The sequence below is a fragment of the Myotis lucifugus genome, unplaced genomic scaffold (genome assembly GCF_000147115.1).
Source record: "Myotis lucifugus unplaced genomic scaffold, Myoluc2.0 scaffold_65, whole genome shotgun sequence".
NCBI classification, from domain to species: Eukaryota; Metazoa; Chordata; class Mammalia; order Chiroptera; family Vespertilionidae; genus Myotis; species Myotis lucifugus.
The window spans coordinates 4953543-4981091 of record NW_005871113.1 but is presented as its reverse complement, the minus strand read 5'-3'; the positions used below and the strand labels follow the sequence as shown (position 1 = coordinate 4981091).

Below are 27549 nucleotides of genomic sequence, written 5' to 3'. Positions count from 1 at the left end.
ATCTTGGTTTGTCCAGAAACTGAAACTCTTGGCTAGTTGATCCCTTCAGTCTTCCCACGGTTGACTGTCTCGGGTGTGAGGGAATGTCACCCTTTCCCACTGTTTCTGCTTCTCTCGGGTCTCCTCTCTGGGCTCCCCTCCTGCTCTCTCTCTTCCTTTGCCCTGACCCAGCCTGCCAGTCACAAGCATCCAACGTTGTCAGGAGGCCCTACAACGGGACTCCAGGAAGGCTGCCCATGCGTGGGCAGGGCATTTTGGAGTGTGCCTGGGTTGGCAGAGTTCTGGAAGCTTCTCCACTCAGGCCTGGGTGAGAAGGGGATTGCCCCGTCGGTCTCCCAGGGAACACCAACTCATGCCCCAGCCTCGGACTCTCCCAGCTCTGGGCAGCTGGCAGGGACAGCATGTCACATGTCTGTGGTCAGCTTGGAGACATGAATCTAACACAGGGTAGCATGAGCATCTGGGGGAGGATGAAGTGCAGCTAGAATGATGCTGGCCTTTGGGAGCTAAAGTCACCGAAAGGTCAAGCCAAGGTTTCTGAGTCCTCCGCGACACGTCTGTTCTGTGGGTGGTCTCAGATCTCTCCCCTTTCCTCAGAGCACCCTAAGGCCATGGAGAGTGGGACCAGGCAAAGGCCCTGCCTAGTCCTCCTTAGAAGTGCTTCCGAATTCCAAACTAAACCCAAACTGGGGTCTGTTGGCTGAGTATTTGAGCTCCCAACCCCGTCTGCTTGCGGGGGCACTGGAATCTCCATCACCTTCCAAGATGTCCACCTGTCTGTGTGAGAACAGGGGGTGGTTAGGAAGGGAGGGGGAGGGAACTGTGAGTCTGAGATGATGGTGATGGAGGGGGACACACTGCATTCAGAAATAGGGCGGGAATGAGGGAGCCTTTCACATGCGAAGAGGTGGGTGTCTTGGCAAGAATGAAGGGCAGCGGGCTGACCCAGCCTCAGGAGCCCCACAGAGAGCCTCTTGTGGGTATAGTCAGGGGTGAGAGGAGAACTAAAAAGTGCAGTGTCCCCAGGGCCAAAGGATCAGGGAGTTTCTAGAAGGAAGTACCAAATGCCATATAAAGGGCTTGAGGGCAGCAATTGAGGGGAGACTAGTTGACAAGCCTGATTATATGATTACAGTTAAGGTTGCCGAACTAATAGAATATGACTTTCCAAACTACATAGGGCCTCACACACAAACCCCAACACTCGGGTGATTCGGGCACCCCAGCCTGTTCAAAGGCAGGGTACAGATGAACTTGGGAGAGGAGGGAAGGCTGCCAGGAGGAGCCAGTGGCATCTGATGAGGGGCACAGGTATGCAGGCCCAGCTCTGGAGCCGGGGAGAAGGGAGGGGAGGGAGAGAGTGGCCGGTGGGCATGTTGCTGGTAAGGATGGCGAGGAACCCAGCCCACTGTGCTGGGTTTCTGTTTCCCCACCGGTGTCTGCACGTGGTGGGTTCTCAGCAAAGGAATTAGTGAGTAACTGAAGGAATAAATGTTTAGTGGGAAGTAGTCCAATATAACCATGAACTCTGGGGCAAATGCTATTGATAATAATGGCCCCAAAGCACTTATAACAGTGATGGCGAACCTTTTGAGCTCGGCGTGTCAGCATTTTGTAAAACCCTAACTTAACTCTGGTGCTATGTCACATATAGAAATTTTTTGATATTTGCAACCATAGTAAAACAAAGACTATATTTTTGATATTTATTTTATATATTTAAATGCCATTTAACAAAGAAAAATCAACCAAAAAATGAGTTCGCGTGTCACCTCTGACACGCGTGTCATAGGTTCGCCATCACTGACTTACAATTTACCACTGTCATAAGCTCGCACCCGTGTGTGTGTGTGTGTGTGTGTGTGTATGGCTGGGGGGGGGGGGGATGTGAGCAGTCTTTTTCTGTAGAAAACCAGATAATAAGTAGTTGAGGCTTTACGGGCCATATGGTCTGTAGGTGCAACTGCCCATCTCCCCCAGGATAGTCCAAAACAGCCATAGACAATTTACAAACAAATGAGTGTGGCTGCATTCTGATAAAACTTTATTTATAAAAACAAATAGTGGGCCGGCCGACCCCTGGTGTATAGTATTAACTTGTTTAATCTTCAAGAGTTCTGTAAGGTAACTAGTGATATCATTGTCACCATTTGCAGGTGAAGAAACTGAGAAGCATAGACAGTAAGTAGCTTGCCTGAGGTCACATGGCTAATTCAGCAATAGAACCAGGATTGGTGCCCAGCCAGGGCCACTCCAGAGTCACAGGGGTGACTGCCATACACACGGCTCTTGGCAGGCTGTGGAGAGGCAGGGAGCATCCCCAGTTCCTCCTTATCCCCTGAGGGCCTCCACTGCTTCCCAGGCCGGAGGGCCTGTCCAACCTCACATGGTTGCTGTCAGAACGCAAATGAGCCAATGCCTGAGAATTAGCTGATGCTGAGCCTGGACACAGACTCGGTAACTGTAATCCTGGCCCCGGTCCTGTTCCAGCCCTTAGGTTTCATTCACAGCTTTTTTGTATCACCCCTCTTGCCCTCTGTCTGCCTAATTCAGATTTGTCCTGCGTTGTTTTCATGGCCCTGCTTCCAGCAGCCCTTTGCCACTGAGGCCACACGTTAATTCTGAATCCCCTTCTGATTTACCAAATACTGGTTGGGTGTCCTGCGCCAGGCAGAGGCTGGCTCTGAGGACCTGGGGGGGAATGAGGACAGCCCCTCCCTGAAGGAGCCTGCGGAGCAGGCCCTGGAAGGCAGTGGGGCCTGGGATAGAGTTGGGGCTGAAAGTGGGGCTGAGAGTCCTGGAGTCAAAGCTTCCTGAAGAGGAAGGAGTCCTTGTGTGGGAAGATCAGCAGCATTGTATTTTGTTCTCTTGGTCTAAATTCTGAAGACAAATCTGAAGTGTCTCCTGCAACCTTGCTGGGAGCCAGGCAGACTCTGTCTGATCTGAGCAAGAGGGAGAGTCCATTCAAGGCTTCCCTCGGAGTGAGACCGGAGTTAGGGTTAGGGCGCAGCGCAGGGCCAGGGAGGGAGGTGGGGAAGCCCGGCAGCCCTTGAGCCCCGCCCCTTCACCGCTGTGCTTTGCTGCACTCTTGCTAAAAGAGGAACCAGAGGTTTCCTGACAACTGGGGGAGAAATCACACTTCTCTTCAAAGGAATTAAGCTCAGAGCCACACCACTCTGTCCTGTGTCCAAGAAACGCTCTTCTGCGAAGGTCTAAGGAAAAGAAAAGAACACAGCCAGCTTCTGTCCTGGAGACACCAAAGCCAGCTGCTCTGTGGACAGGACCGTGGGTTGGTGGGCTCCTGTCACTTGTTGGCTGGCTGTGGGGGTGTCCCCCAGTCCCTGCGTGGCCGCCTGGCCACCTTAGCCCTCATGGAAAGTGGGCTTGTTCCCTCTGCGTTTCTCCAAGGCCCCTTCTCCTTGTCCAACCCGCATGGTTAAAGGTTCATGCAGGAGAACCTGTTTCTCCCAGAGGCCGCCCTGTGGTGGTGTCAGGGTTGTTGTGTTACGCTCTGGGGTTAGCAGAGAGGAGGAGAAGGGCAGGGGTTGGAGCAGAGGCCCAGCTGCTGTCTGCGGGGTTTCTTCTTCAGTGGGCGGATCTTTCGGGGCCCGTGCAGACGAGGCTTTGTAAGGACTTCGAGCCCATCAGTTCTCCTTTGTGCCACCCCTGCTCTGCCTCTTCTTTCCTGGTCGTAAGTGTTCTCCCTGGAAGAGCAGGATCTGAGAATTCAAGGGCCAGAAGCAGCCCCCAGGGAGGGCACTGCCCATCTTCCTAGCAGGTGAGCGTCTGGTACCCGAGCGGGGCTGTGCCCTTATCCGGTGCTGCCCAGGACGTGGATGCCAGGGTCTCCCTGGATCACTGCATCTTGGGACTTGCATCTTCCTCATCCCTAACCACCATCTCTCCTCCTTTCATTTAAGCCCAGGCTCCTTCAGTGGGTCTCGAGTGGCTTTGGGGAATAATGGGTTTGTACCCAGCCCCCGTGATCCCAAATGAGCATCAGGGAGTTGGCTTCTTATGTTCCTGGCAAGGCCTGAACAGAGCTGTAAAGAGGCCACAGTCCTCAAGCTCCTCCCAGGTGCTGCGTGCATTTCCCTGCAGCCCCTGGACCCTAAGAGTTTTTGTCTCATCCAGTGATTGGCAGTCGGGATCTCAGGCTAGGGCTTTGAGTGGGGGGGGGGGGGTGGAGGGGGGAGTGGTGTGTCACACCAGGCTGAATGGGGATTACTTTGGGGAAGCAGCACCCCGCAGGTTAATTTCCAAGTAGGGAGTCACACAGGGCCAGGCCGTGCTGCAGCAGCTGCTGCAGTCCTGCCTTTGAGATTTTCCATCGCTCTCTCTCTCTGGGTTGCCTTATCTCTTCTTACTTTCCTGACATATAGCACTAAACCGATTATATCAGATGCCACTTTAAAAAACCACCAGATGATTTGTAAAGTGGAAAACATTGTAATGCCCTGGGCGGTTTTAAAGTAATCATTGCTACCACAAAGGAAACGAGGCCATTCCTGGGAATTGTGTAGTTTATTCTGGGAGCGCTATCAGATGTCAGCTGCTCTGACTCACCCCCACGCCCCTGGACTGTCCCGAAGGCACCTGCCTGGATACGTCTCCGACGAGCATCCTTCCCTGCCTCTGCATCTCTCCCTCATCCTCTCCATGCTGCCATGGCTGGCCCAGCCTTCTGGACTGGAAGCTGGGGGTCATCCTCCACGTCCCCTCCCTCAGCCCTTCCACCAAAGCCATTTCTAAATCCATCGTTTTGCCTCAGAGCCTCACAGACGTGACCTCTCCTGGCCGCTGCCTTAGGTCAGGCCCCCGCTCTCCTCTGTTCTGTGTGGCAGCCTCTTCCCCTCAACTCCCTGCGTGGTCCTCTCTGTTTATCATCCCTAGAGAGATCAAATCCACGGGAAACTTTGGAATTCCCGACGGTGGCACACATTCAGGACTCCTCACGCTGTGCTCCTCCCTCTCTCCCCACACCCGCATCTCACAGAAGCCCTTAAAGGTGTTTCTGACAGATGACGTGATTTTCTCTTGTGGTCCTCAGCCGGACCACATTGCACGTTCCGTCAGCGGCAGGAATAGGCAGTAAGGCGATAACAAGCTCTGTTAGTAATTATGATGGCTTTGTTTTCTTTTTTTTTTTGCAAAACCTGAGCTCTTGCTGTTCCTGTTATATAAGCTATTATCCCCAAAGGAGAACTATTTTAATAAAATGGAACTGTTACTCATTTCCACTAAATAACTGCCTGGGAGTGACAGTGTGCCAGCTTCCCATGTTGAGTTAATTAGAGAAATGTATTTGTTAGGCAGAGAAATGTCAGCCTGTGCAGCGCTATTATTGGGGCTGTCTCACGTCAATGCGCACAGTGAATTGGTTCCATTTTTGGAGCCGGGTCCTGGACCTGAAGAACTTCAGAGGAAGGAGATAGACCCTGCTCGGCTGGGTTTATATAAAGAACACCACCCTGAAACTCCCAAAGTCCATATTGTATAGCAGAACAAAAGTGCTTTAAAAAAAAAAATGTCCGATGAGATAAAAACTCAGTTTCATAGAAGCAAATACTGAGCAAGGCAACAGATTAGAGGACGAACAAGGTCAGTGGATGACTTAGGCATGCTGACCAGGGCAGGACAAGGCACACAGTGGAAGGCAGAGGGCAGCGGGATGGCGTGTTGGTCCTTAGGCCTCAGCTGGTCTTTTACCAGGAGCAGGAGTCTGTCTGTGAGGGTCACGTGCGCTGGGCCCTGACAGTACAAAGACTGACAAGACCTAGGCCCACCGGCAGCCTGAGAGCAGTGGTTCCCAAAGTGTGTGTCTGGGGCTGTGGGGGTGCTGGAGCAGCTCTGAGCAGGAAGGCAGCTAGTTAGTGAGCTCTTACTTAGGTCAGGTATGTTCAGGTGCGGAAATTGACAAATTTTGCAAACTGGAGCTTTCCCCCAACAAAGCAGATTGTTAAATGTTTACTACCACCACTACCTGGGGCTCCCTGAGGCGCTTTCAGGGGATCTGCATGGGTAAAACTATCTTCATAATAATTCTAAGCTACTGTTTGCCATTTTTACTCTCCTTTCATGAGCATGCAGTGGTGTTTTCCAGAAGCTACTGTGCTACTGCAACAGACAGAATGCAGGAGTAGATACGAAAATCCAGCTACCTTCTATTCAGCCCAGAGATGTGCAAAAATCTAAAACAACACCACACTCTTCTCACTAATTTTTGTTGTTTTGGAAGATGGTCATTTTTCATTAAAATTTTATTTAACATACTAGAGGCCCAGTGCATGAAATTTGTGCGGGGGGGGGGGGGAGGGGGTTGTTCCTCAGCCTGGCCTGTGCCCTCTCGCAGTCCGGGACCCCTTGCTCCTTACCGCCTGCCTGCTGACTGTTCCTTACCACTCGGCTCGCTGCTCCCTAGTGCTGCCATGGAGGCAGGAGAGGCTCCCACCACCACTGCTGTGCTCGCCAGCCGTGAGCCTGGCTCCTGTGTTGAATGTCTGACCCCTGGTGGTCAGTGCACATTATAGTGACTGGTCGTTCTGCAGGTCATTCTGCCATTCAGTTGATTTGCATATTAGGCTTTTGTTATATAGGATAACTGGCTCATTATTATCTAAAGTGAATTAATAACACATTCTTTAAAATATCTCAATTTTAATCTCAAATTTGATATATATATTGGTAGATATAACCCACATAAACACTGTTTGATGTTCTTAAATTTTTTTAGAGCAGTTTTAGGTTCACGGCAAAATTGAGTGGAAAGTACAGAGATTTCCCATACACTACCTGTCCCCTCATATGCACAGCCTCCCCCATTGGCAACATCCCTACCAGAGTGGTACATTTGTTACAGTTTATGGACCTACATTGTGTAAGGGAGGAAAATAATTTTCCCTCTACCCTTCTGAGTTCTTAGCTGAGACCTGTGTAATGAACGACAGATTAACAAGAGAAAACCAAATGGAAGTTTATATACCTCTTATGCATGGGAGATACCTAGGGAAAGAAGAAGAACTCTCCAAGGTGGCTTAGAACTCAGGCTTGAACACCATTTTAATAAGGAAAGGGTATATCTGTGTAGACCTTTTGGGGGAGAGCAAATGATTTTTAGGAAAGATGAATGGGCCCTTAAAAGAACACATGGGAGATGAGAGTGTGTAACAAAGTTTGTCTGGGTGTCTACTTCTAGTTTCTTCTTCTGTGATGAGTCAATCTTCCCTGGTTGATGAAACTCTCAGAAAGGAGATTTGTGATAACTGAGTTCCTATTCTTGGAGGACCTGTCTTTAAGCAGATAAGGTATTCAGAGAAAGCTGCTTCCTGCATTTGCTATTATTTTTCAAGTGTCTACAGTTCAAAATAATCAATATACCCATGCAGCATATTTTGGGGTGGCATGTCCTGAACTTCTACAGATCTATTTTGGGGTGGCACATTCCACTACCCTTCATTCAACACATCATTGTCACTCAAAGTCCATAGTTTACATTAGGGTTCACGCTTGCCATTATGTGGCACCAATTTTCAACCGGTGTGCGGCAAGAGGCATGCTGGTGTGCCACAGTAATTTTTAAAACATGCAATACCTGACTATATAGTCAGGGCACTAACCTCTTTTCCCAGAGTTTGTCAAATAAAAAAATGACAAAGCCAACACAATAGCCATCTGGTGTGAATAAATGAAAATTATACCTATTTTTTGGTCAGATCAACAATAAATATATTTTTTGGTGTGCCGCAGAATTTTAGTAATTAGTTTATGTGTACCATGAGATAAAAAAAAAATTTGAAAATCGCTGTTCTATGGTATTGGACAATTGTATAGTGACATGTGTCCACCATTGTAGTATCATACAGAATAGTTTCATGACCCTAAAAACCCTTAGCGCTCCCCCTCTTTATCTCCCCCTCCCTCCATTCTCACCCCTGGCAACCATTGATCTTTTTACTGCCTCCATAGTTTTGTCTTTTCCAGAATGTCATATAGTGAGAGTCCTACAGTATGTATGTAGCCTTTTCGATTGGCTTCTTTCACTTAGTAACATGCATGGAAGATTCCTCCATGTTTTTTCATGGCTTGATAGTTCATTTCTTTTTAGTGCAGAATAATATTGCATTGTCTGAATGTATGTACCACACTTTATTCATTCACCTACTAAAGGACATCTTGATTGCTTCTAAGTTTTGGCAATTATAAATACAGCTCCTATAAACATTCGTGTGCAGGGTTTTAGAGGGACATAAGTTTCCAATCCTCTTGGGCAAATACCAAGGAGTATGATTGCTGGATCAGATGTAAGAATAGCTTTAGTTTTGTAAGAAACTGCCACCCTGTCTTCTAAAGTGTTACATTCCTACCAGCGGTGTATAAGAGTGCCTATTGCTACACGTCCTCACCAGTGTTCTGGATTTTGGCCATTTGAATACTGGTATTCATTGTTGTTTTAGTTTGCATTTCCATGATGGCATATGATATGGAGCATCTTTTCATATACTTATTTGCCACCTGTATATCTTCTTTGGTAAGGTATATTTTGGATAACATTTCTTTATCCTACATATCTTTTGCAAATATTTTCTCCCAATCTCTGGCATATCTTCTCATTTTCTTGATGGTATCTTTCACAGAGCAGAAATACTTAATGTTAATGAAGTCCAGCTTATTAATTTTTATATAGATTGTGCCTCTGGTGTTGTATCTAAGAAGTCATTGCCAAACTCAAGTTTTTTCCGGTGTTGTTTTCTAGGTGTTTAATAGTTTTGCGTTTTACATTTAGGTCTGTGATCCATTTTGAGTGAATTTTTCTGAATGCTGTGAAGTCTGTGTCTAGACTCATCTTTCTGTGAACTTACAGTTGTTCCAGTACCATTTGTGAAAAGACTGTCTTTGCGTATTGCATTGCCTTTGCTCCTTTATCAGACATCAGGTGACTATATTTACACGGGTCTATTTCTGGGCTCTCTATTCTCCTCCATTGACCTACTTGTCTGTTCTTTTACCAGTACACACTGTCTTGATTATTGTAGCTTTATAGAAAGTCTTGAATTAAGGTAGCGTCAATCCTCCAGTTTTGTTCTACTTCTTTATTATTGAGCTGGTTTTTCTGGGTCTTTGGCTCCTTCATTATTAAGAGTGTAAAGGGGGGGGGGGTCCTAAGAGAAATGTTTGAGAATTGCTGTTGTAGAGAAAGATGGACAGACACACAGATGCGTGCATTAAATTCTTATGATAGGAAAGAGGATAGAGTGTAGCGGAGGGGAACCCGAACTGAGTTTTGTACATCCAACTGCCTTGTTCTGGGGGCCGGACACCCTGCTGCTTTAGGGTGCATTTCTGAGTCCAAATTTAGAGGTCATGTGACACAGACATGAGCCTGGTCTCAGGAGAGACTGAGAGAGAGAGAGAGAGAGAGAAAGAGAGAGAGAGAGAGAGAGAGAGAGAGGTATGGGGCGTGGATTGTCCACCTCCCTCGGACTAGAGAACACAGGGCAGAGGGGCCGTTTGGAACTGGTCTTGCACTTCTCTGAGAGGAAGGCAGGTCTTGGTTGTTAGGGTGGCGCAGGTAACTCCAGGGCTATGCTTGCCTGCTGGTCTTCATAACTAACATGTTAAATCTCAAGAATAAACCATGTTAAAAAGGGGAACAGTCCCCTCTTGTACTGATCACCTACCACCCTCTACGTTCTGCAGGAAACACATGCAGAGGAGAAAAGGAGGGGCTTTAGTATCAAACCCCAGAACAAAAACAAATATATCCCCAGACCTGTTGGACTCCTCTGGAGAGAAAGTGTTGTTTGCTGAGAGAGGCCAGTTGCTTCCTCTGCTCCCTGCACCTGGGCCACACCCCAGACGCAGACCCCTCTGGCAGTGAGAGAGGCCAGGCCGGCAGCTGGCCTGAGCAGAGCTGAGGGTTGAATGGGGCCGCCTTCAGATCAGGCTACACAGCTGCTGCCTGACCCAGTTGACCTCATCAGCTGCAAGAGCATCATGAGGAATCCCAAGAGCAAGCCAAAGGAAGGGAGGCCGAGGCCAAGCCTTCCTGTACTCCAGCCTGTGGAAGTACATCGCCCCCAGGGACCAACCCAGATGGCTTCCCATTCATTAGCCATTTCCCAGACACATCTTCAGACCCCGCTCCTGGCACCGTGCCTGAAGGAACAGCATTCCTGGGGGACACTGGTGGGTTCAGAGGGCCCCTAAAGGTCCAGACATCAGGCGTGTGTGCTATGGTACAGGGAGAAGGCCTAGAGTTTTTATCAAATGTTCAAAGGCAAGGGGAAGTTCTTTCTCAAAAAAGGGTTAAGAACCACTATGTTAGAGGTCAACAGTCACTACAGCCGCTCTGTTGAGGGTTTTCAAAATAACATCAATTAAATAACATAAATTCAAAAAAAATAGCTCTGTTGTTCTCCAAGCCTGGCTCAGTGCTAAGAGCTGGAGATGCAACAATGAACAAGGCCAGATGCCATCCGTGTGCCATTGAGGAACACAGATACAAATCAAACACACACACACACACACACACACACACACGTGTCAAATTTCAAATCATGTCTTGCTATGAAGGAAAGAAACCTGGTTTTATGACGGATATAACAGTGGATGTTTAGTTTTTATTTTTATATGTTCGTTTATTTTTGAATAGGTAATGCACTCATGTTAAAAAATTTTCAAAAGAATTATACAGTGACACCACCCACCCACCCTAGCCCCTAGCCACTCCCTGGGGGCCATGCATGTTCTCAAGACTGGTGAGTGGCCTCTTGCTGTTAGGCCAGGGAGAGAAGAGCAAGCTTACTTGAGAATATGAAGCTTGAAATGAAATTTGAAGCATGCATGTGAGTTAACTAAGTGAAGGGGACTAGAAAGAAATGTGGAAAGTACTCTAGACAGAGGCACTAGCTTGTGCAAAGGCCCTGTGGCAAGAGACAGCATGATGTAATAGAAGAACTAAAAGAACACCCGTGGCTAGAATGCAGAAAGCAGGGAGGCAGAAGCCCAGGATGCTGGTGGGTGGGGAGGATGCACCCTTGTAGACTGCTCAGCATTAAGGTTTTTCCCCTGGAACCCACTGAACGAGGAGGGGAGATAACCGGCAATCACACTTGCATTTTGAAACTATCACCCTGGCTTTTGTATGGGATTGGCGGGGAAAGCGCTTAATGGGTTCTTATTCAGTTCAGGTGAGAAATGATGTGGGTTGGTGGTGGTGCTTTATCTACTTATAATATAGCAGGTCCTCGAATAACAGCATCATTTTGTTATAGTGTTGATGAGATGCTGTAAGAACTCTTGTTTATATCAGTTGCTCTATGGTAAAATTGGTTTTGTGATCCGTTGTTTTGCGGCAGTTCCGAGAAGCGTTCGATGACGTTATGTGAGGACTTAACTGTACACTGCAAGCAATGTGTTGGTGTGTGTGGTTCTTGATTCTGAAAAAAAAAGTCAACAAAACGTTTGTTTCAATTCTCTCAACTGAATGGAAGAGAATTCATAACAGGAGTTTGCTTAGAATGTAGTTAACACCTGGCTAGATCGTGTGCAAGCATGTGGCCAAACTGACAGAATAATTTAGCGTTCCTGTTAAAGGGAGGATGGGCAAAGGGCTGAATCTTCTAGAATCTTGCCGGAAGACACCTGGTCCAGGCTCCCACCTGCTCACCCTCTGCAGGAGCCCTCCAGTGGCAGGCGGTTGTCACTGTGGCCACAAGGTCATAGCAGAGTGACCACGTGGGCGATGCTCAGTAGGTAGAACTGGTGCTGGAGATGTTTGGGTGTGTGCACACTCAGTTTTCCTTCTGTCCCCCTGACCCCCAGAATGGCTTATCCCGAGGAGCAAGGAGGTGTCCCCTGTGGTTTCCTCCGCCAGAATTCCGGCAACTCCGTTTCCTTGGACTTCGAGCCCCACACTGAGTACCGGTTTGTGGAGCAATTAGAAGAGCGATACAAATGTGCCTTCTGTCACTCGGTGCTTCACAACCCCCACCAGACGGGATGTGGGCACCGTTTCTGCCAGCACTGCATCCTAGCCCTGAGGTGAGTGGGCTCTGAATGTCAAGTGTGGCCTCTCAGCTGTCATTGTGGTTCTGGGATGGCTGTGGTTGGCCACAGAACCATCAATCTGAGGAGGGGCTCTCCCAGGCCCCTCCTGTGAGACCCTGAGGAGCCATCTTCATTTTTTGCCACTCGCTGACTGATTCTCACCTTTGGTTAAAATCCAGACCACACCTGCTTTGCATGTGAGGACAAACCTAGAAGCCCAGTCTGCGTTTCCCCCAGGGCCTGCAGACACCTGCCCTTCCTTGCCTAAGGCAGCGGTGACGCCTGGAATCTCTCAGGCATGGGGGCTGTTCGCTCCTGGGTGGCTGTAAAGCCTGGCTCATGCCCTGTTGAGGGAGCGGGCCAGGAGAGACAGAAAAGCGGGCGTTTAGGGCTTATCGAGGGGCAGGAAGGAAGTTGTATCCTGCCCAGCTGAGAAAGGGGGTCATTACAGCACACGCCCATTCATTCATGGGCTCGTTCATTCAGTGCCCGTCTGTTCCAGGCACCTTGCTAAACTAAGCTCCAGTGTCCAGAGTTAGAGAGCTGAGGTCCAGTGTGGATCAGGACCCGGTCTCTGCCTTCTAGAACGTTCCAGTCCATTGAAGCAGACAGGCAGGCGGCGGTACAGTGTGATAAGCAAAGGACTGGAGAGGGCATTCAGCTCTGTCCGGGGGACTCACTATTTGATTTGCGTCCTGGGAATGAAGGGGAGTTTTTTTTCAGACTGAAGAGGTGTTGGAATTGGGGCACTGGGGGTCTTCTCGGAGAGGGAATAGCATGAGTGAAGACAGGGCCTGGGCTGCTCCGGGGAACGTCAGGGGGCCGAGCATGGCCGGAGTGCTGAAGAGCTGTCAAGGTCAACTCTTAATTCTGGCTCTTTTGTTATTTTTCTCTCCAGAGAATTAAATGCAGTGCCGCTCTGCCCTGTGGATAAGGAGGTCATCAAATCTCATGAGGTAAGAAAACCACTGCTTTGGGTTAGCAAGTCTCTAGTTGATAGAGAAGCCAGTGTCCTGGTTGGGCATCGATGCTGGAGCAGGAGAGCGGGAGGGGGCCTTCCCTGGGGTCCATATTCCTCTGCTGAGGGCTCAGGTTGGACCCCACTCCTGACGCTGTCTGAGAGTCTTGTTTGGGTCTTTATTGACTCCCACGTTTCTTCTCCTGCTTCTTCCTTCCCCCCTTCCTATCCCGGCTCCAGCTCTCCTGAGTCACTTGGAGAAATGAAACATCCTGTTTCCTGGAATCCACTATCTCATCTGGTTAATCTCGAATACTTCCTTTGGTTATTATGTCTAACAGCAGCCTTATCGAGCTAGAATTCACATGTCTTAAAATCTTCTTGTAACGTGTCCATGTTTCTTGGGTATATACCTAGGGGTGGAATTACTGGGTCAGATGGTGACTATGTTTAACACTCTGAGGACCTGCCAGACTAGATGTTTTCCAAAACAGCTGCACCATTTTGCATTCCTGCCAGCAATGTCTGAGAGTTCTAATTTCTCCTGGTCCTTGCCAGGATTTGTTACTGTCCGACTTCTTTATTATGGCCTTCCTTGTGGGTATGAAGATATATCTTGTGGTTTTGATTTGCATTTCTCTAATGGTTAATGATGTTGAACGTGTTTTCCTATGGCTGGCCATCTGTATATGTCTTTTGTAAAAATGCCCATTCAGTTCCCTTGCTCATTTTCTCAGGGGGTTATTTGTCTTTTATTGTTGAGTTCTAAGAGTTCTTCATATATTCTGGATACAAGTCTCTGATCAGATATATCATTTGCAAATATTTTTCTCCCATTTTGTGGGTCATCTTTTCACTTTCTTGATGGCTTCCTTTGAAGCACAAGTTTTTCATTTTGACGAAGCCTTCTTTATATTTTGTTTGTTTGGTTGCGTGTTCTCTTAGTTGTATCTAAGCCATGGCCATGCTCAGTTTTCTTCCTTTATTTTTTTAAAATTTGTTTTTATTGATTTTAGAGAGAGAGGAAATGAGAGAGATAGAAACATCAATGAGAGAGAAACACACTTCCTACTGGGGATCAAGCCCACAACCTGAGCATGTGCCCTGACTGGAATTGAACTGGTGACCTCTTTGTTCATGGGTTAACGCTCAACCATTGAACCACACCATCTGGGCAGTTTTCTCTCCGACCTGAACACCTGTCTGATACACGCTCCTTCTCTATGCTCTTATGATGCCTTCTGAAAGGCCGAGCATAGGGCAGTGCTGTACTTGTGCCTGCCTCAACACTGGGCCAGGGGGTGGCATATGGCAGCTTGGGATTTGTTGGGACAAATCCAGCCACTTGTTTTTGTATGGCCTGTGAGCTAATAACAGTTTTTATATTTTTAAATCATTGGAAAAAATCAGAAGTGCATTGGAACTCTGTACTTTTTAAAAATATATATTTTATTGATTTTTTACAGAGAGGAAGGGAGAGGGATAGAGAGTTAGAAACATCGATGGGAGAGAAACATCAATCAGCTGCCTCCTGCACACCTCCTACTGGGGATGTGCCCACAACCAAGGTACATGCCCTTGACCGGAATTGAACCTGGGACCCTTCAGTCTGCAGGCCGACGCTCTATCCACTGAGCCAAACTGGTTAGGGCAGGAACTCTGTACTATTTTTGCAACTTATTGTGAGTCTTAAACTATTTCAAAATAAAAATTTTTAATAAAAGAAAGAATAATGTTATGGTCCTAGCCGGTTTTGCTCAGCGGATAGAGCATTGGCCTGCGGACTGAATGGCCCCAGGTTCGATTCCAGTCAAGGGCACATGCCTGAGTTGCGGGCTGTATCCCCAGTGATTCTCTCTCATCATTGATGTTTCTATCTCTCTCTCCCTCTCTGAAATCAATAAAAATATTTTTTTAAAAGAATAATGTTATGCATCATGTGAAAATTATATTTCAGTGTTCATAAATAATGTTTGATTAGAACACAGCTGATGCCCCTTTATTTAAGTATTGTATATGGTGAAGTTGAATAGTTGCAACAGAGACCATTGGAGCGTGGCCCGCCGAGCTGAAAATATTTACTTTCACCCTTTATGGAGAAAATTTGCCAACCCCTGGTTTGTGCTGAAATAGCAAGGCAGCACCGCTTCAGTGACGCTACTTGATGACTAATACAAACCCACCTGCTGGGACAGGAAGCTGAAAACATCACCCTCAGCCACAGCCCTACCTCCTGACCTTCAAGCATATGGGGTCAAATGCACCATGAGATTCTCCCAGCTGCAACCTACTGTGCTGGACATTGATTACCTGCCTTGCATGTTCAGCGGCCTGTCAGACGTATGTATTTGAGACAGCTTTTCCTTTTATGATGCTGAATCTGCTGTTTCCATTCCAACCACTGTCTGGAAGTTTCCACCCGCCCTCTGAGATGAACCTGAAGACCAGGTTAATAATAATTCTTGCTGCTCTAAAGCTTTGGTGTGAGACCTATCATGTTTATCTTTTAGGTGTTTAAAGACAATTGCTGCAAAAGGGAAGTCCTCAATTTATATGTATATTGCAAAAATGCTCCTGGGTGTAATGCCAAGACTATTCTGGGACGATACCAGGTTGGTATTACGAACAACATTTGCCTTCGCCAATTTCCAGTGACGTGCATTGAACACCTTTTTTTTGTGATAGTTACTGGGCTAAGCATGGGGTGGGGGTGGTCATTGGGCTGCCCTCAGAGAATTCCTACCTAGAAATTCTGCCCCACAGCATGCAAAGGGCTAAGATGTGAGTGAAGAGGTTTGTTCTACCTGGAAGGCATAGAGGACCTGCTACCTGAACTAGGCCTTACATTGTGGGTTAGGGGCATTGATCCAAAAGTGAAGATGTGAGATATGCTGGGCAAAAGGAACGCTTAAGCAAGGACATGTCCTTTGGGGGGAACTGTGAAGGATTTGGGGTCCCCAGGGTGGGAGCCAGGGTATGAGTGCCCGGAGGCATTTGCAGATGCCAGAGTGGTTGTTTCCCAGCAGCTGTGGGCCCTGGCCTCTTAGAATTTATGATCTAAGGCAGAAAACAGATCAGAACAGAGATAGGATGGAGTTTAAAGGTGAAGCATTGTTAGGAGATGCAAACAAAAGGTCTAGGGCAGTGGCCGGCAAACTGCGGCTCGGCAAACCGCGGCTCACGAGCCACATGCGGCTCTTTGGCCCCTTGAGTGTGGCTCTTCCACAAAATACCGGCTCTTCCACAAAATACCGACTCCTGCACATGGGCCACAAAGTTTCAATTGCACTGTACGTGCGTGCCCGCACGTGGTATTTTGTGGAAGAGCCACACTTCCTATGGAGTGAAACTGCTACCCGGCTCTTCCATCCAGCGGGAGGGAAGCTTGTGAAATGCAGGCTGGGAATGTGGCTCCGCCATGGCAGGCCCCTATCAGGTTTGATCACATGACGAATGAATAAGGCTCAGGCATCCCAAGCTCCCAGAAAATGCTCGGGGGCTGCTGAGAGTTTCCACTCCCGCCCACACATTTTGGAATATGTTTCAGGTGATTTTTTTTCTCCGTCAGTCCTCCAGACCCCGCAGGCACTGAGCTTATAAATGTGCAAATGATTTCCTTGTTAGCCCAGGGAGTTCTTTGGAGGCTCACGGAACTTGGTTGTGTTTTTCCCATGACAGCCCCTGGCCACTGGTTCCGATAGTCAGATAGTCAGGTCCCCAAGCAGGGCCTCTTTCCAGCTTTGGGTTGTCGCTAAGCCTGAAAGGGAAACGAGGCTCAAATGGACCAGGGATCAGCTTTAGCGACCAGATCATCAGCTTCTAGAGAACAGTGGCTGGTTTCTTTTCACCTCTTTCTTTCGTATTTCCCCTCATTCACTGTTCTCCCCACCTTGTGTGACAGGGTGGGGGGTCTCGCAGAGAGCGGAGTCTTGATGAAGGCTGACTGTTTTGATGAGTTGAGGGTAACGTCAGTGAATTTTGGACAAGATGTGGATTTCAGTTGTCATCACCATTTGTTTCTTACCAGCAGAGGCAGAGGAAAATAGGTGTATTGATTGATCTCCCATAGATAAACACTTTGCTCTTTTTTCCTTCAGAGAAGGAGTCAGCACACTGTGTCTGCCGAGAGCCAGACAGTAAATATTTCAGGCTTTGCAGGCTCTGTCACAACTGCTCAGCTTTCCCATTTTAGAGGATAGATCATCTGAGAACAAATAGATAGGCATGTGGCTGTTCTCCAATAAAACTTTATTTACAAACACAAGTAGCAGGCCCGGTAGGCCCAAGGCCCATAGCTTTCCGACCCTGTTTTAAAGGATTTTTCAGGCAGACAACCTCATTAAGATTTTGATAACTTGTCAGAATCACAGTAATTTACAGTCACTCAAAGGTCCTATTAAAATATGCCTGTTTTCATAAATCTCTAATGTGCAGACAACTGGAATGAACACTGTTAATGTCATTAGTCTCCTATATTCCAGTTGAAAACGTTTCCTGACCTTGTAAGACTGGCCATTCCCAGCTCCTCGGGGGCCCGTGGATCCTATATGTCCTCTACCTCCTTTTCTTGACCACTTCTGGACCAGCTTCCTCTCCCTCCCTTTTCTTCCTTTAATCCCTTCTTTTCTTCCCCTTCCCGCCCCCCCCCCCCCCCCTCTGTCCTGGCTTTTACCATCTGCAAATAGTGCCTGGTGCTAGGGGTGGGGATAAAGAGTGCACAAAAGAAATAAAAACTATTCTTGAGGTCTGGTCAATTCATTGGCAAGCCTTAAGGAAATATTCAAGAACTAACCTGAGAATATGAGCACGTTCCTAGGTAATCTAAACTAAAACTCGTTATTCCTCCTTCTTCCCCCACCTTCGCCCCTCCTCCTAATTCCCACCTGGCAAGGCTGGCTTTCAGAGCCTGGGTCCAAGCAGCCCTCTGTTCAGCACTCAGAGCCTGCAGGCACAGCTGTCCTTCCCCCCAGCGCCCCCTAGCGCTCCCTCTAGGCCTTTCAGCGCCTCCCTTCCCACCGCCCTGTTATGTGTTTGTCCCAGGACCACCTTCAACAGTGCTTATTTCAAGCTGTGCAGTGTTCCAATGAGAGCTGTCGGCAGCCAGTCCTGCGGAAAGATCTGAAAGAGCACTTGAGCGCAGACTGCCAATTTCGAGAGGAAAAATGCCTCTATTGCAAAAAGGAGGTGGTAGTCATCAATCTACAGGTAAAAAAAAAAAAAAAATTCCTCACCTTTAGGGGGCTAAATTCTGCTTGAGTGATCACAGGGAATCAGATGGGCTACCAGAAGCCCACCTTTCTGGATTTATTTTTGTACAGAAATACTAGGTCTAAAGAATAACTTTATGTGAGAGAAGTTGTGTAAGAAACAAAAGCCCTCTTGGTGGTAGGACTGTACTCGTTTATCATGGGCAAAAATGTTGTTTGAACACCTGCTGAGGATGAGTGTGCAAGGAGGGATGCTAGAGATGGGTCCCAAGGAGGTGGCGGTACTGTCTATCCTCAGGATGCTGTGGTCTGACCGGGGAGGTTGGCTGTGGGCATAAAACAAGAGCATGGGTACCTTTCACCTGTGCCAGAGGAGCCGCACTGATGACTCCCACAGCCTGCCCTCTGGAGTCCTGTGCCCTCCGACTTTCTTTCGGAATAACTGGGAAATTTAATGGAACTGAATCCCTTTATACCAGTGGTTCTCAACGTTCTGGCCTTTTAAATACAGTTCCTCATGTTGTGACCCAACCATAAAATTATTTTCGTTGCTACTTCATACCTGTAAGGTTGCTACTGTTATGAATCGTAATGTAAATATCTGATATGCAGGATGGTCTTAGGCGACCCCTGTGAAAGGGTCGTTCGACCGCCAAAGGGGTCGCGACCCACAGGTTGAGAACCGCTGCTTTATACCAAGAAAGCGGCCGTCTATATGCAATCCTTTCTGGAAGTGGGCCATACCTTCCTGACGGTGAGCCACATACATAGATTCCCAAAGAGACATGTGTATAAACACTCTGAGGGCATAAAAGGGAACCCTTGAAAGCGAAGGTGGCTTGGTGTCATCACGCTTTTTCTGTTTCAGAATCATGAAGAAAGCGTGTGCCCCGAGTACCCAGTACCTTGTCCCAACAAGTGTGTGCAGATGATTCCCAGAGCTGAGGTAACTGTAAATAATTCTCTCAGTAGATTTCATGTAAGATAAAGTTTTAGCAGTCGTGATGGGGTGTGTCTGACAAAATCGCCTACGCGAAGGCCCCAGGCTTAAACCAAACCCATGATAACCATGTCTCTGTCTTCCCCTCTCATTTCCCGAGAATTCTCCTCCGTTTTCACCATAGCGCTCCCTCCACCAAGCCTCAGCATCGCCTTTCCTTCTCCTGTTCCCGCCCTTCTTCCTAAGCCTCCCTTGGCTCCCTGCTTGCTGCAGTTACACCAGACAGTTGGAAAATGGCCGGTGAATTTCTGTAACGTGAGGCTGTCCATTTCGTAGGTGGATAAACACCTGGCTGTGTGTCCTGAAGCGGAACAAGACTGTCCTTTCAAGCACTATGGCTGTCCTGTAAAGGTATGGAGCGCCTCTCTGTTTCTGCCTCTACATTCTGCTGTATAATTCATTGGGTGAGTTCCTTGTACTCTTCGGTTCCGTCCGGGATGCAAAAGGACATTCACTTATGAGAACTTTAAGACTGGGAATTGTATTTGTCATGGTTCTCCAGAGACCTAGAACCAACAGGAGATATGTAATCTATACTTAAATAGGTATAATATATACTTATATACTATATATGTAAATATATACTTGTATATATATTTATATTTGTGTGTATATATTTGTCTTTGCTATAAGGGGTAGGGTTTACCTTTACCTTTCCAGGGCATGAAATACAGAATTGCTTTCCAGCTCTGAAAGAAATCGTCTTTATAGTTAGGCCCAAACTTCCAATTGGGTTGTATTCTAGAATTTACATCAGTACCAAAGCTGGGGAAGGGATTTATTCTCCGGCCAAGGGGCCAACCCTAAACAGAAGGGAAATCGATGACAAATGTTTGCTTCGAATTCATGGATCACCCAGAATCCCTAAGATGTGCTTTTATTGGTAATAGAGGCACTTTGCAGTGATTGTGAGGGCAATAAATTTGCTTGGGCTGGAATTAGAATTAGGTTGCATACCTTCAGCCTGTGATAGATAACAGGATGGTGATAGAAGAATGGAATTGTGCTTAGCAGGAGGGAGAACTAACCTAGCTTAGAACTGGTCGGGAGCTAGTTCAGCCAGAAGATAGGTTTTCTATGGGAAGAGTTGAAAGATGATAATAATTACACTTAGCCCACAGTCATATGGAGGGTGGGGCAAAAGTAGGTTTACAGTTGTTCGTATGGCAAAGAACACAATAATTAATAAATAGGAATATAAGAATAGCGGCTCTCTCTGTAGAGCACACTTACGCCTTCCCCACCTCCTTTCCCCCAAGTACATTTTCCTGACCTCTCTCTTTCTCCTGAGCTCAAAGGGCCCTTCTTTTGTCTCTGTCTCTTGTTTCCTGAGCCGATTTCTTCTACCTCTGTGACTTTCTAAATAAACTCTCCCTTATAGTTTGAGTCTTGGCTCTGAATTCTTCCTTGGCCAGAATTCAAGGACTGATGTTGCCGAACCAAGGTCCCGTCATTGGTAACATTCTGGTGCCATTTTCACCACCAACATGATGGTGCCGTAACTCGGACACCCTTACCAATACACGGATTGTCTTATTATGGTGTAGTGCGGCGGGATTCCAGAGGATCCCATCCAGGGCCACCTTGCAGACCTGGACTGTACTAGGTACAAACAGGGGCCTGTTGTGCCCCACTGCCTCCTCGCTTTGCAATGGTGGACTTGAGTGAGTTTTCTTTGGAAATCCAGACTTCCCTGTTTTAAGGTTAGAGGCTGACTTTCTTTGAGCTGTTTTGTGAAATCCTCAAGGTGGAGCTAAAGGTTAAGGGTTGAGAGAACTTAGGCTAAAGAAAAGGGTCCGTATAATGATGGGCGTAGGGGGTGGCTGGTTTTTCAATTGGAATTGCTTTCTGAAGGTCTGAACAAAACCTTTGCTGGGTAAATGAGAACCTGAACTTACTTGGCTCCAAAGATAAGGGTCACATCCTCCTCCAGCTCTAACCTTGGGTATTCTTAGGCAACTAAGAATCTCTGTAGAGGTATCAGAGGTATCTCTCACGATGTACAGGAGCCCCATAGGGAAGTCCAATTCAACTGTAATTAAATAACTGACTCCTGCCCTAGCCAGTTTGACTCAGTGGATAGAGCGTCAGCCTGGGGACTGAAGGGTCCCCAAGCTTGATTCCAGTCAAGGGCACGTACCTCAGTTGCAGGCTTGATCCCGGCCCTAATCAGGGGCGTGCAGGAGGCAACCAATTGATGTCTCTCACATTGATGTTTCTCTCTGTGTGTTTCTCCCTCCCCCTTCCACCCTCTCTAAAAATCAATGGAAGAATATCCCTGGGTGAGGATTAAGAACAAAAGTTAATAATTGACTCATGTGGGGATGTTCACGTAAAGGTTGGTCGCCTAGCGCTCTCAGTCCTCATGGCTGTATTAGGCAGCCGGGGAGAGGAACGAAACAGATAAGAGAGTTTGAGATGACTCGGAAAGTGACATCCTCTTGGAGCTCACCCACAAGCAGCACACAAACTTCAACCCCCTACACAATATCCCTAGAAATTTTGTTCAGACTCTACAAATCTCAAAATAAAATTAACATGAGAAATTATGCCCCTAAGGCTGGAAACTCCCAGCCTCCGCTCCCATGAATACTCCTGCGGATATACAATAAATAGGAAGCCTTTAGCAATCGTGATCGCTAAAACTTTATCTTACATAATACAAGCATAAACTCTGTGTTTCGCGTACTCACAACTGTAAACCTACTTTGCCCCACCCTTTATTCTCAGGGCAAGGAAGGAAATCAGCATTGAGAGTTTTGATAGCGGCCTGATTCTCTGCCCCTGTAAGTTTAAAATTGTCTCATGGGTACTGTAGAATCTTAACGCTGGAAAGTGGACTGGAGGGCCATTTCCCCCGCAACCCACCTTGAGACAAGTAAGCAACGTCGTCGAAGTTCTGTCCCTCCTCGTCTGGGGACACTTTCCACAACCTGCCTTATTTTTCTCTTCATGTTGAAGGGTAAACCGCGGAACCTGAAGCAGCATGAGCACTCGGCTTTACGGGACCACATGCTTCTCATTTTAGAAAAGAACTTCCAATTAGAAGAACAGGTAAATGAATATTCAAGGGTTCAACTATGAAAGGCGGGCAGCAGAATTGCTGGGATTTGCAATTCTTGGTGTTCTTATATTCTGTTTCAGTATAAGTCGACCGGAGGTAGGTCTTTTTCTATCAAGTGGCCAGACAGAGTCATAGGATTGTAGAACATGAGAAGTGGAAGATGCCTTTGAGATCCTCATTCAACAGAGGAAGTAACTCAAAGTTTGATGTGTTTGTAACTTGTGTCAGGATTCGATCTCAAACCCATGTCCCATAGTCCTGTCTGTAGCCTCTCCACACACCTTTTAGTTAATGATACCTGGCACCTAGGAGGTGCCTGATGTTTTAAATGAAGCCTATATTACCGTGAAATAGCAGTTGACAATCTCTTTTAGGCACTATGGGTTTATGTATTTTGTAGTAAGTCCTAACTCCTGCCTTTGAGAAGCTTTGCAACCTGATAAATGCCCACGTACATATTTAGTTTGTCGTAAGTGTTTCCCTCCACGTCCTGCGTGGTTCAGGGTTCGGGTCTGGAAGTGGAGCCGCACACAAATGAAATAGAAAAGACACAAGATAATTTGGGAATATGGGGGACCAGGCGAGCAAGTCCAACTCAAGAGGAAAGACTTCCACTGTGCTCAGGCCTCACCAAGCTTTTATAGTGAGAGGTAAACAAGGTAGTGGTTACCATAGTTACACAGTTCTTGTGAGTTTCACTTGTTTTGACCATGGTTACACTTCCTGCACTTCCTCATCCCATTAGCTCCCCAGATAAGATCTAGGGAATGTTATAAGGTCAAGCCTAATTATGCTAAGAGGACTGTGCCCTCTAAGCTAGGACTTGTTTGTGACTTTGCCAGCAGGTCAGTCTGAGGCTTAACCCTATATCAGTTTCCCACATTAGTTCACTGAGTTGGGATTATCAAGTGAAAGTATGTGTGCAGATGATGATTTTATTGAGTAATTATTGTAAGAGTTAATTGTCTTATTAGCACATCTCAGAGGATCAGACTTTTCAAGCTCATGTAGGGAAGAACACCATTTATTGCAGACAGGGAGCTGGATTTTCTCTTATCGATTATTTTATGATGACTGGGTTCAGATTAAAGTAGGTGTGTGAGTTCTAGGGTCAGATCCCGGAGAAAATTAGAAAGACTGATCAAACTGTAACTTTGGTAGAAACCATGCTGCCTATAGCCATTCCCAAGTTCTTTCTGTATCATCGCCTCATTCATCCATCCATTCATTTAACAAACACCTCCCACAAGTCAGATACAGTGTTCGTTGCTAGGAACACTGAGTTGAGGAAGAACTCACAGAAATGTAGACAGGCAAGTTGCCGAGCCTCACAGGACATGCTGTGGGGGTGCCCTGTCTCTGGGTTCGGAGGCTGCCTCAGTATACTCCAGGGGAGTTGGGAAAGGACATCAGAGTTACATCTTGAAGGAAGAGAAGGTCTGTCGGTTAAAATGTTGTGGAAAGAGGACATCCCAGAAGGGGAAAGTTTGTGCCAACATAGGGAGGCATGAGAGAGGCTGACGGTTCAAGGAAATGTGCTTTTGGGGTGGAAAGATACCCGAGTGAGAGACAGGGAATGGCCGGAAGTGTGGTCTGTTTGATCCAGATTGCAGTGGCCTTCCACGTGAGCCAAGACATGTTTGAACATGATGCATTCAGTTATTTTTTCACTCATTAATATTCTGCCTAATACTAGAAAGGATTTGAGGGCCAAAAATGTGAACTATGTTTGTCAGTAATAGGGAACTAATGGAGGCTTTTCCATTGGAAAAATACTTGGCCAGCTAATTGTTTGTTTGGTTTTAAAAAGTAAGACAGCTGGCAGTCGCATGGAGGATGGATAGAGGGAGAGAAGAGAAGAGAATGAGGACAGCTGGACCAGGCAGAAGGGGTTGCAATAAACTAGACAGTGTAGCAGTAGAGCCAGAAATCGATGAGCGAGAGCTCTGTGCCAGAATGCCTGGGTTCCAGGACTGGTTTCCCAGTAGTCCCATGAGTTTGAGGATGCTGCTTAACACTTGGAGTGGGGGAAACGAGTTAAGTCGGCTCGCGTGAATTGCGCGTACTCCGCGGGAGCCGTCTTTAACTCGGTTCATATAGATTTGCGGTGGAGTGCGGGAAACGTGTAAACTCGGGCCGATTGTAACTGCGTATTACCAAATATTTGTTTGTAATCCACCCTTTTGGTGGATGGAACAAAACCAAAAGACAGAGCCATCTTATATTTTGGCGGGAAATTCACCCCACACCGGAGTGTTAACCTCTCTCTTCCCCAATTTCCTTATTTGTAAAATGGGGTTGTGGGAGGGTTAAGAGGTAATGTATTTAAGCTCTTAGCACAGCATTTCAATATTAGTTGGAGACAAGATGCTGGAAAAGGTGATGGTGATGGGGAAGGATCGATCAAGGCTGTGTCAGTGGGGATAGGAAGAGTGTATTGGGAAACATTCAGAGATTGGATTGGGATCCTGCAAGCTTAGAAGGCAAGGAACATGGTAGTGGTCAGGAGCAGGTTAGAAGTGAGGGTAGGGAGACTCCTGAGTTTGCTCTTGTTCAGGGAGATAAGCCTGGTGCATAGGTGGAAGTCAGCTCTCGGGATCTTAGTAGATTCTGGGTCAGAGATCAGATGGTTGTTTAAAGCTATTTGTGCATTCATTCATAATGCCTTCTGTGTGCCAGGCACTTTGTGAGTCTTTGGGGATAAAGAAATGAGATGTAGCACCAACAATTTAATGAAGAAAAAAAAAAAACCTAAATAACAACAGCAATAACAACAAAAAGCAGTAAGAGTAATGAAGGTAAGTTATACACTAGATTATGGTCAGAGTGTCATGGAACTTGTGAGGTGGCCTGGGTAGGTGGTCCTAGTAAGGAAATGTAGTTCTGAGAGGATATGCTCTTAAGTGGAGGCTGAGAAAGCAGTACTTTCTAGATGGAGGAGGAAGTGTCTGAGAGACCAAGGCTTGATGGGAAATAGAAGTTGTGTAGTCTCACTGGGCAGGGCGCATGTGAAATGTGAATGGGCATGAGGCTGAAAAGGCAGCCAGGCAAGACTGTAGGGCCCTGGATGGCCTGTAAAAGGCCACTAGAGATAGGTAAGTGGGGGTGACAAGACCAGATCTGTCTCTTCATATTATTGTGGACACCATATGGAATATACATTGGAGAAAAAGATTAAAGACAAGAAGCATTCATTCACTCATTCAACAAATATTTATCAGGCACCTACTGATGCCAGGCCCGTTGCTGGGGTTACAGTGGCCATGGGATCCATGCCAGTCCCGGCTCCCATAGACACCCTTTTGGCACATGTGTGAGGGAGCGTGTAGAACCAATTAGGCCGCCGTTGTAACAGTCCTGGTGGGAAGTTATGAAGGCTGAAACAAGATGAGATGAAATGAGAAATGGATATTTTGTTTGTTTTGTTGTGTGTTAGGAATTTAAGTTGGCAAGTATTGCTGAATGAGTGGATATGAGGGTGAGAGAAGAGTTGTCTAGGGTCACTCTTAGATTTTTGGTTATTTCTTTCAAATAGATTCTGAATTCTGAGAGAGTAGTGCATTTTGCCTGCCACTGGCTAGCTCTGTGCTGGGCAGATTACTTAAACTCTCTGTTCCTCTGTTTTGTCATCTGTAAAATAGGACTGATATTCATACCCGACTTACAGGGTTCTTTGAGGATAAAAGAGCTCATGAATTATAAGGCAATGACAGACATTCAGCAAATTTCAGCTATTACTTTGATACTATGCACATGGCCTCTAACATGGTATGGTGACCAGCAACTGTGGTTCTGTAATAAATGCATATTGAGTGAATGAAGAGAACCAGTTCAGTAAATTCAGCCACGTGATGTCACTATCATTAGATGAACCATAATAGCGGGTTAGGCATAGGAAAAGCTGATGAGAAATCTGTGGATCAGGTATTTTTCAAAGCACCTGCAAGTATTTTCCTAGAATTATATAGGAATCTACCTGTAAATATTTTCCTAGAAATATATACATACACACACACATATATATACACATATATATAGTTTTCCTCAAAACACTTTCTTACCTGCAATATTTTCCTAGAAGTATATTTATTTTAATATGTATGCCTGCATTTAAATGACCTCATTCACATTCCTGTTACTAGATTTCTGACTTGTATAAGAGCCTAGAACGGAAAGAAAGTAAAATCCAGCAGCTAGCAGAAACTGTAAAGAAATTTGAAAAGGAGTTCAAGCAGTTCACACAGCTGTTTGGCAAAAATGGAAACTTCCTCTCAAACATCCAGGTGAGAAATGACCTTGCTACTCATAGCCAAGATTTAGACTTCAATTAATTGGCAGTGAGGGTTTCTCTTATCAGTTTTTTTGTTGTTAATCCTCACCCAAGGATATTTTTCCCATTGATTTTTAGAGAGAGTGGAAGAGAGGAAGGGAGGGGGGAAAGAAAGAGAGAGAAAGAAACTTTGATGTGAGAGAGACACATCGATTGGTTGCCTCCCGCACACGCCCTGACTGGGGCCAGAGGTCAAACCTGCAACCCAGGTATGTGCCCTTGACCAAATGTCGAACCTGCGACCCTTTGGTCTGCAGGCCGATGCTCTAACCACTGTGCACGCCAGTCAGGCCTCTCCCTTTGTTCTTTTCGAACCAGTTGAGAATAAGCTGCATATATTGTGGCATTTTACCCCTCATACTTCAGTATGTATTTTGTAAGAATAAAGATCTTTTACAGAACCCCAGTACATTTAGCAACATCAGTAAATTTAACATTAATTCTTTCATGTCATTTATGGCATTTAGGGTTTTAATTCATGTTGGGTCAATATTAGTCACTTGGTTCATTGAGAACATCTATAGTTCTGCATTTTATAGTCAACAAAGTGAAACTATTAATTCTCTTGGGAAGAAAATGCTTTAAATACCACTCAGATATAGCAAAATTATTTGTAAATCATGAATGTGAAATAACCATAAATAAATTCCTAATGAATAATGTCTTTATTGTGATTATAAAATAATAACATTTATAGTCAAAAAGACATGTGGTATGGGCAATAGTTTTGAAATTTGGATCCAAGAAGATGCAGGCCATATAGTTTGCATACTTTGTCAGCACAGTGTGTGTGTGTGTGTGTTGAGAAAATGAAATGCATTATATGTTACCATTTAAATTCTTTTCTAACACAGTGAGAAGTCAGAATTAAAGCACTGGGGAGGGAACTATAGTTTTAGTTGTATTTAACCTCTTCCATTTAAAGAGAGCAATCAGAAGGTC

The 27549-nt window shown here is 46.3% G+C and overlaps 1 protein-coding gene across 3 annotated transcripts in view; it reads left to right on the top strand.

The window, feature by feature from the left end:
* The window catches only part of TRAF5 (TNF receptor associated factor 5), a 47252-nt gene that overhangs the window by 15692 nt on the left and 4011 nt on the right, over positions 1-27549 (top strand). Inside the window, exons 2-9 of one of the 3 annotated variants that reach the window (XM_006089912.3) lie at positions 11824-12042; positions 12947-13004; positions 15517-15618; positions 18047-18211; positions 19082-19159; positions 19490-19564; positions 22175-22267; positions 26420-26560. In XM_006089912.3, the coding sequence (XP_006089974.1) occupies positions 11825-12042; positions 12947-13004; positions 15517-15618; positions 18047-18211; positions 19082-19159; positions 19490-19564; positions 22175-22267; positions 26420-26560 (930 nt within the window). In that variant the 5' untranslated portion in view covers position 11824. Of the gene's footprint in view, positions 1-11823; positions 12043-12946; positions 13005-15105; positions 15347-15516; positions 15619-18046; positions 18212-19081; positions 19160-19489; positions 19565-22174; positions 22268-26419; positions 26561-27549 lie in introns of those variants that run through there. The other 2 variants (XM_023754786.1, XM_023754785.1) reach the window with 2 other exon arrangements.